The 16,167-nt window shown below is 36.5% G+C and overlaps 1 protein-coding gene across 1 annotated transcript in view; it reads right to left on the bottom strand.

Annotated features, from left to right (window-relative positions):
- LOC121374808 (zinc finger CCCH domain-containing protein 13-like) overlaps positions 1 to 16,167 on the bottom strand; it is a 76,647-nt gene that overhangs the window by 28,114 nt on the left and 32,366 nt on the right. The window contains exons 5-7 of the mRNA XM_041501919.1: positions 12,138 to 12,372; positions 9,936 to 9,971; positions 2,358 to 3,141 (exon numbers count right to left, since the gene is read on the bottom strand). Of these exons, the coding sequence (XP_041357853.1) occupies positions 2,358 to 3,141; positions 9,936 to 9,971; positions 12,138 to 12,372 (1,055 nt within the window). The remainder of the gene's footprint in view (positions 1 to 2,357; positions 3,142 to 9,935; positions 9,972 to 12,137; positions 12,373 to 16,167) is intronic.

Genomic DNA, 16,167 nt, shown 5'->3' with positions numbered 1-16,167 from the left:
TGTTTTTACAGATAGCTTTCATAAACACAGACTTTTGGTCCACAATATGTTAGGTCTATCATAGGTATTGTTTTTACAGATAGCTTTCATAAACACAGACTTTTGGTCCACAATATGTTAGGTCTATTAGACTGTCATTACATTATAGTATTTATTTAATAACACCCCAGCACATTTTAAACACATGGTTATTACGACACTTGGCCAAGAGATAAAAAAAAAAAAAACCCAAACCACTTGCTACCATGCATAACACAACCTACGTTTACCTAAAACCAGCAAGTGATCTGTTTTATGCACTTTTCCATAAACATGACAAGACATACCATGGCCTTTAAAATACCACTGATTGGGTACTGGTTAGGAAGACAATCTAGATGTATGTTATGACCCATTCTATGTCAGACAAGCTCTCTACCACTGAGCTACATCCTTCACACATTTAAAACAAGAAAACCTCCAACAAAAACAATCATTTTAGAAACTTGCCTAAACTAAATGTAATAAAAGCAGAAAACACATTATACAGTAAGCTCTGGACTAGCAATGACTACAACAAAATCTAATAAACTGATAGAAGAAAACATTCTACCCCAAAACACTTATTTGTAGGATTCCTCTTTATATAGCTTAAGATATCCATCAATAACAGTAACCATCATTATTCCAATAAAGAGTATAAAACCAATGGGGGGGGGGGGGGGGGGGGGGATGAAAATGTTCTTTTGAAGCCTTTAGTATATAACTATCCCATATTTTGAATGCAAAATTAACACATTGACATTTAATTTGCACAAATTTAAATAAATAATTTACTTTCTTTAGTTTATTAATATCAATATTAATAACAGGTATTGGAATATATATATAGTGAACATACATGTATTAGTATGTATTGTATTGTTATCAATTAAGTGTATCGCTATCATGTTAATATTTAGCTATAAATATCTGGAACAAACTAATAAAATGTGTGGAAGATACACATATTCTGGTAAACATTAAAAAACTAATATGCCAAAATTTAGGTCCATACATGTAAGTGTAGAGTTGTTGCCCCTGCTGTTTTGGAACATGGATGTCCCATTTATGGTTTACAAATAAGTATGAGTTCAAAATTAAAAATAATTTAAAGAGGTTTCAATTGATTATCAGGCTTGTACTATAGAAAATCTATCACACTTATTTGCCAACTACTTAACACTTGTTATACATGAATTATTGGATGGTGCAAAAATAAAAGCAATAACAATATTTAGAAATTTAAAGTGCTTTAATTATATTAGAACAAGAAAATAGTACAATCTTTAATAGTTTGCAATATGGAACTAGAATTTTTTTTTATATACATGTGTCGGTTTCATAATAACAGAAAATGTATTATAGGTACATTTTGTCTGAAACAATAAAATGCTAAATTTGTTTTTTCTAACTGATCCAGATTGTACAATATTTCTCTTTGAATCTAAATTTTCTTTTCTTTTTAACACCTCCTAATTAATATTTATCAAAGCTACAGAAGACATCTCAAGTGTTTTTCTATTTTAATAAACAAAAAAGCAACATCTACACAGAAAACAACATCAACAGTTTTACAAAAATAGAAGTCTACTCCAATACAAATATTTATTTGTCATACCAAAGAATATTATACAGTAATGGACCTGGGCCTCGTTTCACAAAATGATCTCAGTGTTAAGATCACCTTAAGTACATAAGCTAAGATCATTTCGTGGAATGGGGACCTGAACATTGCAGATTCACGACTAGCCATGGTGAGGTAGACATTATTGAACCATATTAGACTAAAGGCTGGTGGTTGTAGGTTCAAATCTCAAGATTGGCTCCAACCCAGATCCAATTTAAATGGTTCAGTGAAAGACTATAAGATCTCTCTACTAATCACCAATAACTAACCAATAGATCACTGACCTATTGGTAGCATAGAGGGAAAACTTGATCAGTGTCCCACAATACAGGCCATACAAGGAATCTTTGTCAGGATTATTGATCAACTTATTGGTGATCATACATTTTTAACAGACTAGATCAATAGCTGTTTAAGAATTATATAGAATAGATGAATGACTCATTAATTATGTGTCAAACAGTTACTGAACTGAAGATTAGAGAGCGACATTTCAGTGGCTTTAAAATTCAATGTTTCTGAACATTAGACTAGATCATTAACTTATGAGCCATGAAGTTTCTGAAGATAATGTCCATAAGCTTATACATACATAGGATTTAAAATGTTCCAAGATTTGGACTGATGACCTAATAGTGGCCTTAAATTTAGCAAAGATTATTAAATATATTCTAAGGTATGACAAACACATACTATCACTAGAACATACCTCTCGTTCTCTTCATTGTAGTTGTCACGGTTACCAGTCCTGTAGTGGTCATCAGGGCTGAGCTCTGCAATACCGGAGTCGTCATTGGTGTTTGTTGTGTATGACGTAGACTGGGGGCCGAAACGACCCCTACTTTTACTACTGCGGGGCTGGCCGGTTGGGGAAGGAGGGGCGTTATCTGACCGGCCTACCTCATCACCAGGACCCTCCTGTTCAGGGTCACTTTGATTAAGTTTGTTATAGTTATCTGACCGGTCCTTCCCACCATAGTCACTAGATCGGTCTACCCTACGAGGATGAGAACGTGGTGAAGTCGGAGGACCTTTCTCCGAGTCGTAAGGCACTCTTTCTGAATACGTCTGCTTGGCCTCTCTGCGGGGCGTCTCCTGAGGTTTGTCACGGTAGTCGGGATACTCTTCTCTTCGGTCATCTGGAGGAAAGTTTTCACCATATTTATTAATGTCCGCACGCCGGGGGCCATCGTACCCATCTCTCCGCCCCGATGGGTGGGACTGCCGCGCCGTGCCGAGCGGATCGCCCGGACCACGTGACCGATCCGAGCGATCCGAATAGGGATCCTGCGTCTCGTACCGGGATTGGCGAGGTGCGGGACCCGATGAACTCCATTTTGCTCCGCTCTGTTCAAACTCGGGCGTGGGCCCACGGCTTTCGGTGGGTGATGTGGGGTTAATTTTGGGGAGAGAGGTGGTGTGTTTGTAGGGGGAGGCCCTATCTCCACTGCGATCGGTGCGACTAGTTAGGGCTCTCTGGTGGTCAGTCTCACCTGTGAGAGAATGAGCAAAATATACAGACGCTAGAGAAGTACAGGTGTGCCAAATATTACAGTGGAACCAGTTAGGTGTTCTCACTTTCTGATTGTTGGAGGTCGTATTTTTTAGTTTTATAAAAAAAACACCTAAAAATGACTAAGAATAAAACAATATAATAATAATAATAATAAAATTATAATAAAACATTTTTATTTAAAAAGAAATTATTAAAAACATTAAATAAAAATTATTATGAAAATATCAATAATGTGGTCAAATTTCTATTAATTTGGTAAAACTAGAAAATAAACTATATATACAACTTGCTATACTTAGAAGCTGCTATATCTGTAACCATGGCAATAATTTAATGTTTAAAAAAATTCTTTTATATTTTATGTAAAACATATACATGTATGTGAAGTTTTTTATTTTTTTTTATTTTTATTTAACGACGCACTCAACACATTTTATTTACGGTTATATGGCGTCAGACATATGGTTAAGGACCACACAGATTTTTTTAGAGGAAACCCGCTGTCGCCACATAGGCTACTCTTTTACGACAGGCAGCAAGGGATCTTTTATTTGCACTTCCCACAGGCAGGATAGCACAAACCATGGCCTTTGTTGAACCAGTTATGGATCACTGGTCGGTGCAAGTGGTTTACACCGACCCATTGAGCCTTGCGGAGCACTCACTCAGGGTTTGGAGTCGATATCTGGATTAAAAATCCCATGCCTCGACTGGGATCCGAACCCAGTACCTACCAGCCTGTAGACCGATGGCCTGCCACGATGCCACTGAGGCCGGTTTGTATGTGAAAGAAACACTATTTAACTATTGACTTCATTCTAATGATGTATTCCGTAAGAATATTACATGTATGCATCAGTACACAGTGAATATATGCCATACAGAATATTATTTTGGAAGTTATAATCACTGTATTAACATAAGTCAAAATCGATTGGCTGATACAGTAATTTTTTAAATCAAATTCAGATAGTGTCAAGATGTACTTTTACAAATTACAGTATATTACTTATTAAAGAACAAGTGAATAAACCATTTTAAAATTAGCACTTCAAAACAATTAGAAGACAATTAAACACACAAAAGTATTCAACTTATTAGTTCAGTTATACAAAACAAAATAAAAACAAATTAAGTTTGATTTTAATATCGACCAACAATCAGAAATCTGTGAGTCAAAACTGCAGGGTGAACTGAGGTTACAATACTCACACTGAGACACACAGGAAACAGCAGTGCAGAAATGCATTGTGGGTTATTTAGTGCAATCACTTGATAAGGTGGAGAAGCAGAAATTAGCACATGCTTGTATAAATAAAACAGAAAGAGAATATCAAAAGAGGATATATAATTACAGGTACATATGATGCCAAAAGTAACCTTTCTGCAGCTTTAGAACTCTCGGATAGTATTTATACTGTCGTCTTCACCATGAGCAAAATCAAGGCAAGCTGACGACCACACTCCTGATATTGTGCTAGGTTAGCAATCACATGACGTTTCAAATAAAACTTATTGAAAACTTTATTGCAAGGTGATCAATTTGTTGCTCTCCTAAAAACTTTCCAGACAACTGTGGAGGGGAGAACAAGTAATCACTCGTCTCTCCGACCTATACGTCTGTACTGCAGTGGACCGATTTCAGTTTGGGTAAAATGTGTATCTTCATATCTAATCCAGAGAAGAAGTGATGGCAAAGTTGTAACTGAAGGTGCTGGCAGGAGATGGGTAGGTAGTCCAGTAGTTTTCACCAATGTCCATCAGCTCTGTGGGGAAGTGTCTGGAACAGCTGACTCATCTCTCACTAGCCATATCTTTAATGACGTCATGTGTATACAATTTGTATGGTGTTGTCATGACATTAAAGTCTCAGACTCTGTCAAAGTCTTGAATATTGGTATATTACATCCAGACAGCCATGGGTAGAACATGAATATGATACTACACTGAATAATCATGGAAATGCAGAATGATAATTTATACTGTTGGCTGCAACATAAAGCAATGTGGCAGAAGAGATTCTGTGCATAAATAATGCAATCACAGCAGTCATAAAGACATTAAATGGATGTAGCAGAAGAGATGGTACATAAACATAATGATATACGAGCCTTTATATGATGAAACAAGCCATAACCACAGGTCCAACATGATGAAAAGAAATAAGGCAGAATGTACAACAAAACAATAACAGGTGCTACATAATCATGAAGATATTAAATGTGGCAGAAGAGATCGTATATGTTTACAATGTACAGGCCTTAATATGATGAAACAAGCCATAACCACAGGTCCAATATGATGAAAAGGAATAAGACAGAACATGCAACAGAACAAGTCAATAACAGGTGCTACATAATCATGAAGATATTAAATGTGGCAGAAGAGATCGTATATGTTTACAATGTACAGGCCTTAATATGATGAAACAAGCCATAAACACAGGTCCAATATGATGAAAAGGAATAAGACAGAACATGCAACAGAACAAGTCAATACCAGGTGCTACGTAATCATGAAGATATTAAATGTGGCAGAAGAGATCGTATATGTTTACAATGTACAGGCCTTAATATGATGAAACAAGCCATAACCACAGGTCCAATATGATGAAAAGGAATAAGACAGAACATGCAACAGAACAAGTCAATACCAGGTGCTACGTAATCATGAAGATATTAAATGTGGCAGAAGAGATCGTATATGTTTACAATGTACAGGCCTTAATATGATGAAACAAGCCATAACCACAGGTCCAATATGATGAAAAGGAATAAGACAGAACATGCAACAGAACAAGTCAATAACAGGTGCTACGTAATCATGAAGATATTAAATGTGGCAGAAGAGATCGTATATGTTTACAATGTACAGGCCTTAATATGATGAAACAAGCCATAACCACAGGTCCAATATGATGAAAAGGGATAAGGCAGAATGTGCAACAAAACAAACCAAAACAATAACAGGTGCTATATAATCATAAAGATACTGAATGCAGCAGAAGAGATGGCAAAATAAAATAACAGAGCACAAAAGAGGTAAAAAAAAAAATCATTAAAAAGCAATGACATAACCAAATAAAATGTAATAAAGGAGTCTGATGTGGCAGAAAAGGATATTTTAGTTTTTGATGAGTACGAGCGTTATCGCATCTCTGTGTGCCTATAAATTCAATCCATGGGTGTTATTTATTGCACCTCAACTTTAACAAAAAAACTAACATTTCCTCTCTAAATGAATATTTGGAGTAGTGTGATTTTCGCCTCCTCCACATTTTAACAAGTGTGATTTTTGTAATGCCTCCAGCTTGGAAAATAAAGATTAGAATACAGTGGTTAGATAGTCCTTTATAAAAAGAAATGAGGTATAACTTTATATTGCCCATATCTTAATAAGGAAGACAATTTCAGCTTCATCTAAAATTAAGAAAGAGTGCTAATCTTAGTTTTTGAGACACTTTTTGTTTAGCTGGAGAAGCTAAACAATTTAATATTGCTTTACTCTAATTATTTCTCTCCTGTCTGATCATATCCCACCCGTACCCAATTTTAGTTTAGGCTACCAGTAGATATGATTCTGAAATCTGAAATGACATAAAAGTCACTGCCTGAATAGCCAAGCAACTCTGATTAATTTATAGATTTACAAACTAAATAAGAATAATTAAAAAGACAGAATATTGATAAAGCTCGGTGTTATGATCTGACTATCTCGCGGAATGCTTGTCAGTCATACAAGTAGATATATCTTTTGTTTGTGATGACTGCACACAGAACATGTCTCTTGACCAACACGAACCATCAGATAACAGAGACAGAACAATGCATGCTATGACCGTGGTATGAAGCACAGAGGAATAGATGTGAAGATTTGCACATGTTGAGGTTGCATGATTATGACATCAGTTACGAGATGTGCTACATAATATTAATGCACTGGTCCATAACATATAAAGTGCACAAGAACTGCATTTGCTTAGAAAATGTTCACAAAGATTTACAAAGAGTGCAAGGCGACACTGGCGAGTAGATTTTCATAAAAATTGGATTCTTTGTGAATCCAGGAAGGCCATTTTTGGATGGAAATGTTGGAAATGGTAAAATAAATGTTTGTGTTTTACACACAAGCTGCAGTGTGACGGCCTTCATTTTCCTCTTCATCTGTTCCTCAATGTAGTCCATGTGCAATTACGCTTTGATGGTTTTAGATTCCTTATTGCTGGTTACCATACACACAATACAAAGTCCTAGATGTCGATACATTCTTTGAAGCAGTGGAATGATTCAATGGATGAATGAAGGAATAAATTAGTGAGTGAATGAATAAATACATGCATGTCTGTTTGGATGCATGATGGATGGATGGATGGATGGATGGATGGATGGATGGATGGATGGATGACTGACTGACTGACTGACTGGATGGATGGATGGATGGATGGATGGATGGATGGATGGACTGACTGGATGGATGGATGGATGGATGGATGGATGGATGGATGGTTGGATGGTTGGATGGATGGGTGGTGTATGGATTAAATTATCAATGGTTGTATGTATGAATAGATGGATGGATGGATGGATGGATGGATGGATGAATGATGATGACTGGATGGATAAATGGATGATTGGATGGATGGGTGGATGGATGGATAGATGAATGGGCGAGTGGATGGATTGATTAATCAATGGTTGTATGTATGAATAAATGGATGGATGGATGGATCGATCGATAGTTGTATGTATGAATTATTTTGGATGGATGGAGAGATGGAGGGATGAATGAATGAATGGATGGATGGATGGATGGATGGATGCATGCATGGCTGCATAGATGGATGGATTAATACATGCAAGTGAGCAGGCACTGCATGCTGGTTAATAAAGCGGACTGGTGTACTAGCTTTGGGGATGGTGGAGGGAGGGCCAGTGGAGTGGGGGGTGTCATAGACTGGTTCCCAGGGATACTAGGGGTTATCAATACACAACAAACAGTTAGATGTACTGACAGTATTTAAATACAATCAGTACAAACAGCAAAACATAAGCTCAAAAAAGCCACCACCAACAAGCTATTGGAAGCTTAAGGCATGTGGTCAACAAACAGGTAAATATTTTAAGTGTGGTAGATATTTAACAATTAATAAGGAATAATAAATATTATAAAACAAAATCAATATAAACACAACAAAAAATAATAATCAATAAAATAACTAAATCGTTTACTAATTATGAGATTGATATAAACAATATCCATATATTTAAATTCAAATTTGTTTTTTAAAATCCATCATGCTTATGAAACAATCCTGGTAAATGCATTTGAATATATACACATTTGAAAAAACCCTATGTAGATATGCTTGATAAAGTTATATACTTGAAAAGGTGTGTCAAAGATTTGAAACTGAAAGAATAAGTACACACTTTATAAATACATATACATGTACTTCGATAGAAACATATGACTCAAAGAATAAAGAATATTAAGTGAACAAATTGTGTATGTTTGTAATATATGTCCGATATGTTGTTTCAAAACTATCATAATACATGTGTATGTACATGACTAAAAGACTAGATGCATGTATGTGTATTGATCTAAGACATACATTTAGTCTGTGGTGGGAAAACTGCAGCAATGATGTGTTCCACAAAAATAAACCCACCTGTATATAGGTGTTGAGAAATATTTTCAAAAAGATCATTATATGCATATTCAAAGGATAAAAATACATTAAAGGCACTGATCTCAGCTCTTGTGGTACTTTACTTTTCTGTTTCATATAAATACATTTTACTATACTACAGAAAATAGGATGAGCACAATTTGCCAAAATTGATATTTTAAGCAATAGGTTTTAAGTAATGTGTCATTCAATGGTCTAAGAGGTGTAACAGCCAAACATAATTTTACACTTCCTAATAACTACAGGATCAGTGCCTTTAACAACACAAGGCTTCATAATATTACTGTCAATAAACCTGTGACATGAACATAACACATGTGGCACAGCCCTACGCACAATTTATGTACACATTTATATTCAGATTAATCTGTTCAGGTTTTTTGCACTATTCTGTCCATTCTACAGACCTCTGAAAAATGATCACTTCATTAAAAAATTGCTTGCATAAGTCTAATTTTGTGTGACATAATTATCATTCGGGCATTAATTTTCATAGCCACAATGGGTTACCTAAATATTTCATTCTTAGAGGCCTGTTCTATAGATCTGGGACACATTCCACGAAGCGATCTTAGCCCTAAGATCGACTTATGTGCATAGCTACCTTACACACTTACGGTAATCTTAACACTAAGATTGCTTCGTGGAAAGGGGCCCAAGGCCCATATTTTCAAAGTTATCTTAAACTATTATATAGTATTTAGTACCACAACTGTCGGGGCTATGACATATGTCACAGTGACGAGATAGCCTCCGGTGGTTTTATATCACAGCGCTAAGATAGCTTCAACAACATGGGTCTTATAATATGTACATGATTTTACACTTATATTATAAATAACCATCATAGATAAGAGCTTCATAATAAATAATAAAAGAGATTAGAGCTTATGTTACAGAATTATAGAGCAATCAAAGAATTAGAAATTCATTAGAGATTAAACAAAACAGAACTCCAGTATAACACCTTCAGCCTGTTATTGAACAGCTTGGAAACACAGTATCATTGATATATGTATAGATACACATTGAACATCACAGATACATAATGTTCTAGCAAAATGCCACACTTTTCTCACCATTCTTATTTCTCCGCGATCGACTTCGCCACTTGTCTAAAATTGATGTCAATAATTTCATACATATTCATAGTACACCGAGTTCCATACATTTTGAATCTTGTACTATATGTGTGAACCAGTATTCTGCATTCGTCCACCACATTAAACATTATTTTTAATATTTTAAATTTATTTTTGTTTTTATATTTACTTTAAATTTAAAAACCCTGTAAAGTTTGAATGAAATAATATTATGCATAACACAAATAAAAAACGTATAAAGTTTGAATGAAATAATATACTACTCAAAAGAATTTAAGGGTCAAAAATTTATAACCAAATAAGTTTCAGAGTGTATTAGATTGATGATGTAAACTACACCAAAATTTTTATTTATTGTTCCATATTTACAAAAAAACACAAATAAACGTCACTGTATACAAGAAAGTCACATGACATGCTGTCAAAGTTGAAGGTTGCCAGACATGGATTTTACACATTAGAACATTCGTTTAATAGTGTGTGAATCCACCCCTGGCGCGAATACACTCGACACATCGTTGCCTAATGCTGTTGATCAGACGTCTGAAGAACTCTTGGGGAATGGCCTGCCACTCTGCCATAAGAAGTTGACCCAGATCATGAAGGTTGGCCGGAGGGGCATGGTTATCCCGAACTCTCCTGCCTAATTCGTCCCAGGTGTTCTCTATTGGGGCCAAGTCAGGCGAATATGCTGGCCAATCCATCCTGGCGATACCTTGTTGTCTGTGAAAGTCCGTTACCACCCTGGTGTGGTGGGGTCTGGCATTGTCATCCTGCAGAATTGCCCCGCCGCCAATCTGCTAAAGGCCTGGGACAACCAACGGCCGGATAATCTCATTCAGATAGCGGATTCCATTCAGATTGCCATCCACCACATAGAGGGGGGTCCTGTGGTGGATAGAGATGCCGCCCCACACCGAAGCGCTCCCCAGGATGTCTGTAGACACGAACCCGACCGTCGTTGAACTGGAGACTAAACCTGGACTCATCAGTGAACATCACTCGACCCCACTGAACACGTTGCCACCGCAGATGAAGCGTGCACCAGTGACGTCTGGCCGTTCTGTGACGTAGTAGGAGTGGTGGTCGAACAGCCTGGCGATGACAGCGTAGATTATTGGCTCTCAGACGAATGCGTATGGTTTGATCAGACACTCGAGTTCCAGTCGCAGTCCGCAGATTGTCACGTAATCGGCGTGCAGTGGTTGTGCATTGACGTAGAGCCACATTGGTGATGTAGCGGTCCTCTCTATTTGTAGTGCTTCGGGGTCTTCCCGAACGTGGACGATTTCGAACAGAATTCGTTGCTTGGTACGGTTGCCACAGTCGGCCAACGACACTCTGACTGACACCAAGTCTCAGAGCAACATTTCTTTGCGTATTGCCATCGTGAATCCAAGCAATAGCCCTTCCTCGATCTTCGATAGTCAGTTGAAGTCGTACCATTGTCGAATTTGGAGTGTGCACCGTACACGAACGCAAGCTCCAATTATACGGAAATTCAGCATTGGGAACATGGAATACACGTGCAAAGCGTGCAAATGAAGCACTTTGTGAAAAAGCAAGTTATGGGCACTTAGCAGACCTTTCGCTTTCGCCCTAATTTACGTGCAAATGTAAGCATGTTTTCGCCATTAGAACTAGTCGACAGTGTCAATGACAGTGGATTTTAATTCATTTATGGGTTGCTTAGACCCACTTTCGTCAAAATGGAACAATACCATGCGTGACATTATGGTCTAGCTAATATAATTGACATTCAGAAAATAATGTCGAAAATATCGTCTGACCCTTAAATTCTTTTGAGTAGTATATTATACATAACACAAATAAAAAACGTGTAAAGTTTGAATGAAATAATATTATACATAACACAACTAAAAATCAAAACAATAATAATGTTCACATAATAAAATATGGTTGTAAGAAAAAAAAGGAAAGAAAGAAAAAAGAAAAGCAAAGAAAGACAAAATATTACAACCAAACAATAACATCTAAACAGTATTTCTTTTTCTTTTTTCTATTCTGGATTAACAAATGTTTTGTTTCATAAAGACAACATTGCTTGTTTTTTTCTTTCTGAATGTACCAAATATTTTATAAAATTATGAAACTAAAATGATTCTTTTTCCCCCCATTCCTATGTTTTATTTTCTAAAGACAACTTTGAAAACTTACCAGGTTGTCCATATCTGTCATGGTTATCTCTGCCTGAATAGCCATCTTTTTCTCGGAAACTTTTGTTTCCAGGACTCCGGTAACCATCCCGGAAACTGCCGTAACCACGGTGACCATGTGGGGTGTCGCGATCACTCACATGTAGCTGTCGCATTGATGACTGAGATCGCGAGTCAGTGTCACTACCATAATTAAGTGCACTCGATTCAAGCAGAAAGAGTTCAGGGGCGTATGCCTGTCAAAAAATATATATACATGTATATGAAAATATTTGGGATTTTTCCACAACTGTAAAAAAGTAAAAATAGATATAAAAATATCTGGGATTTTCCTGGAATTTTACACTGTAATATTATCATTCGAAAATGGTGTCTGTCCTTTGATGAAAAAATGCTCACAATAACATCCAACTTAAAAAAAAAAGAAATGAAGATTTATTTTTGTTCAAAGTAATAATAAAATTCTTAAAATATAAGGAGCAAAATTTACCTTCAATGTAAGAGTAAAACATAACAATATTTTTTATTTTACGTAAAATTCTACAAACATTTGAAACAAGATCTTTTTACCTTTTATGTAAAATTCTAAAAAAGATATGGAATAAGATTTTTCTTTTATGTAAATTTCTTAATAAGCATGGAACATGATTCTTCAGTGTTGAATAAAGTGAGTCAACACACCAAGTTTGATCATGCCACGTACAACAAACAGTATGGGAAAATATTTGTAAAACAAAGCATTTCAAAGATGGATGGATGGATGGAAAAAATTAACATAGTTATGAAATAAAAACAAAACAACTAAAATTTTAAACAAGAGACCCATGAGCCTAAATGGTCACTTGAATAAATTGTTGACTCCACCTACCATTGTCATGGAGTGCATGGGGTCAGAATGATCAAATTCATGAGTTAGTTTCTCAATAGGCCAAGGAAAGTTAGAACCAAATTTACAGTGTAGTTGGAAATGGTCTTTGACTACAGTACTTAGTAGTTGTGAAGGAATTACAGTAGAGCTGGGTGGTATTCAAATGTGAGGTTCGGTATCGATATCGGTATGGTATTCGATACTGACACAACACCAATACCGACACCAATAATCAAACGGTATTTTTGGTATTCTCGGCTTTAAATGCATGCCTAAGTTAAGGCTCACCCGCTAATTTCATCTAAATAAAATTAAATTCCATACACAAGGCTCTCATCTGATTTATACCCAATCCATTTTACGTTCATCGTATATATTGTTAGTGCTTTACTAAATGGCGAAAAAAACAATTAAATACTGAAATTTCGGTATTTTGAAATTTGCTCAGTTTGGTAAATCAGTATTGATATATACGGTATACCACACAGCTCTAAATTACAGTTTAAATGCAATTTCTTTATACAACTCTAGTAAACTTCACTTCAAATGTGGGGCACAACATTAATGAAATTCACAACTTTGATAAACCATCTAATGAGTTTTACATATAAAAAGACTTTTCAGTTATATAGCATTTCTGGAAGCTGACAAAAAGGATTTGTCCCCCATGTGCTAAGGCTAATTGACATTTATGGTAGAATAGAAGATTTTTAAAAGTTGGCTTAGTTTTTCCTCTTTTGTGACACACCCCTCAAACCCTTCATGTATGTGTGTGTGTGTATGTGGTGTGCATGCATGTGTGTGCGTGCATGTATGTGTATGCGTGTGTATGCGTGTGCATGTGAAAGCTCTGTGTCTGTGTGCGTGCATGTGTGCATGTGTATGCACTGTGTACATGTGAAAGCACTGTGTGCCTGTGTGTGTATGTGTGTGTGTAAAAGATGTTCGTTTGTTTGTGTGTGTGTATGTGTGTGTGTGCATGTGTGTGTACGTGTGAGTGTGCATGTGTGTGTGTGTGCATGTGCGTGTGTGCATGTACATGTGTGTGTGTGTGTGTGTGTGCATGTGTGTGTGAGTATGTGTTTGTGCATGTGTGTGTGTGTGTGCATGTGTGTGTATGTGTGCATGCATGTGTGTGTGTGCATGTATGTGTATGCATGTGCATGTGAAAGCTGTGTCTGTGTGCGTGCATGTGTGTGCATGTGAAAGCACTGTGTACATGTGAAAGCACTGTGTGCCTGTGTGTATATGTGTGTGTGTGTAAAAGTTGTGTCTGTAAAAGATGTTTGTTTGTTTGTGTGTGTGCATGTGTGTGTGTGCATGTGTGTGTGTGCATGTGTGTATGCATGTGTGTGCATGTGTGTGTGCATGTACATGTGTGTGTGTGCATGTGTGTGCATGTGCGTGTGTGTGTGTGCATGTGTGTGTGTGCATGTGTGTATATGTGTGCATGTGTGTACATGTGCATGTGTGTGTGCATGTGTCTTTGTACATGTGTGTGTGTGTGCATGTGTGTGTGTGCATGTGCATGTATGTGTGCATGCATGTGTGTGTGCATGTGTGTGCATGTGTGTGTGTGTGTTTGTGCATGTGTTTGTGCATGTATGTGTGTGTGCATGTGCGTGTGTGTGTGTGTATGCATGTATGTGTGTATGTGTGCATGCATTTGTGTGCGTGCATGTATGTGTATGCATGTGCATACGTGTACATGTGAAAGCTCTGTGTCTGTGTGCGTGCATGTGTGCATGTGTGCATATGAAAGCACTGTGTACATGTGAAAGCACTGTGTGCCTGTGTGTGTATGTGTGTGTGTGTGTGTAAAAGTTGTGTCTGTAAAAGATGTTCGTTTGTTTGTGTGTGTGTGTGTGTGTGTGTGCATGTGTGTGTGCATGTGCATATGTGTGTGTGTGCATGTGCATGTGTGTGCATATGTGTGTGTGCATGTGCATGTGTGTGTGTGCATGTACATGTGTGTGTGTTCATGTACATGTGTGTGTGTGTGCATGTGTGTGTGCATGTGTGTGTGTGTGTGTGTGTGTGCATGTGCATGTGTGTGTGCATATGCATGTGTGTGCATGTGTGTGTGCATGTGTGTGTGTGTGTGCATGTGTGTGCGTGCGTGCGTGCGTGCATGCGTGTGTGTGAAGTTGTTTTGGAGAAGTAAAAACAATTACTGTTTAAATGAATTTCTCTATAACTATAGTAAACTTCAGCTCCAGTTACACTTCAACATATTTAATACATGCATATTAAATGTACAACAAGCTGCTCTCATAATTTGTGTCAGCATTCAGCAATGCTGAGGTAAAAAGCTGAAGTAAAATTGATTAATGTCATCATTTGTTTAGACAACACAACTTCAATGAAGAGAGTACTAGTAAAGATTCTGATATTTAAAATACAAAATCCATTAGGCAAAGTGTATTTCAGCCAAAGAAACCAGCTTCTGCCTCAACATTTGTTTTTGCCAAGGCAAATTTCTGAATTACAAGGTTTGACTATATCCAGGCTTAATATAATATTCCATCAATATATCCTGTAGGCATCAATAGCATACTGACAAACAGATGGTGATAAACAGATACTTTCACTAATATATAAATCAGTATTAAATATTAATATAACAAAAAACTAAATACAAAAAACTCCCAAGACCACCACTGGAGTTTGCAATAATATAATCTGCCAGCTCTTTTGTACCAAACTATATCTAATTGTTTCACACTGGATTTGTGTTGATACTGAAAAGCATAGGAAATGACCCCCACATAATATAGCACACAAAACATAGACACCCCACAAAGCTTTTCAAATCAAGCTCTTTTGTGTGAAGAATCATCATTGTTGAATCTTGATAAAGGATTCAGTAGACATTTATTAATCTGTTTATTGAAGCCTATCAACACTATCTATAAAATCTCCTCAACAACCTTTTACACTGGAAAACACCAGCAAATATTAAAGGATTACAATATTTGATCAATAAAATCACTTAATAACTAAGGCAACAAACCAAACTCTTTAGCAGTTTTGGGACAAAGTATTTCCTTTACTTTTGTTTTGTTGCTTCTGGACAAATACACTTGAATGTGATTAACTTAGAAATAGTAGATGTGGGGATATATAATTATGTATCATACATTAATTCTATGGCAGTGTGTCT

The sequence above is a fragment of the Gigantopelta aegis genome, chromosome 6 (assembly GCF_016097555.1).
Source record: "Gigantopelta aegis isolate Gae_Host chromosome 6, Gae_host_genome, whole genome shotgun sequence".
Classification (NCBI taxonomy): Eukaryota; Metazoa; Mollusca; class Gastropoda; order Neomphalida; family Peltospiridae; genus Gigantopelta; species Gigantopelta aegis.
This window is presented reverse-complemented; position numbering and strand designations above follow the sequence as displayed.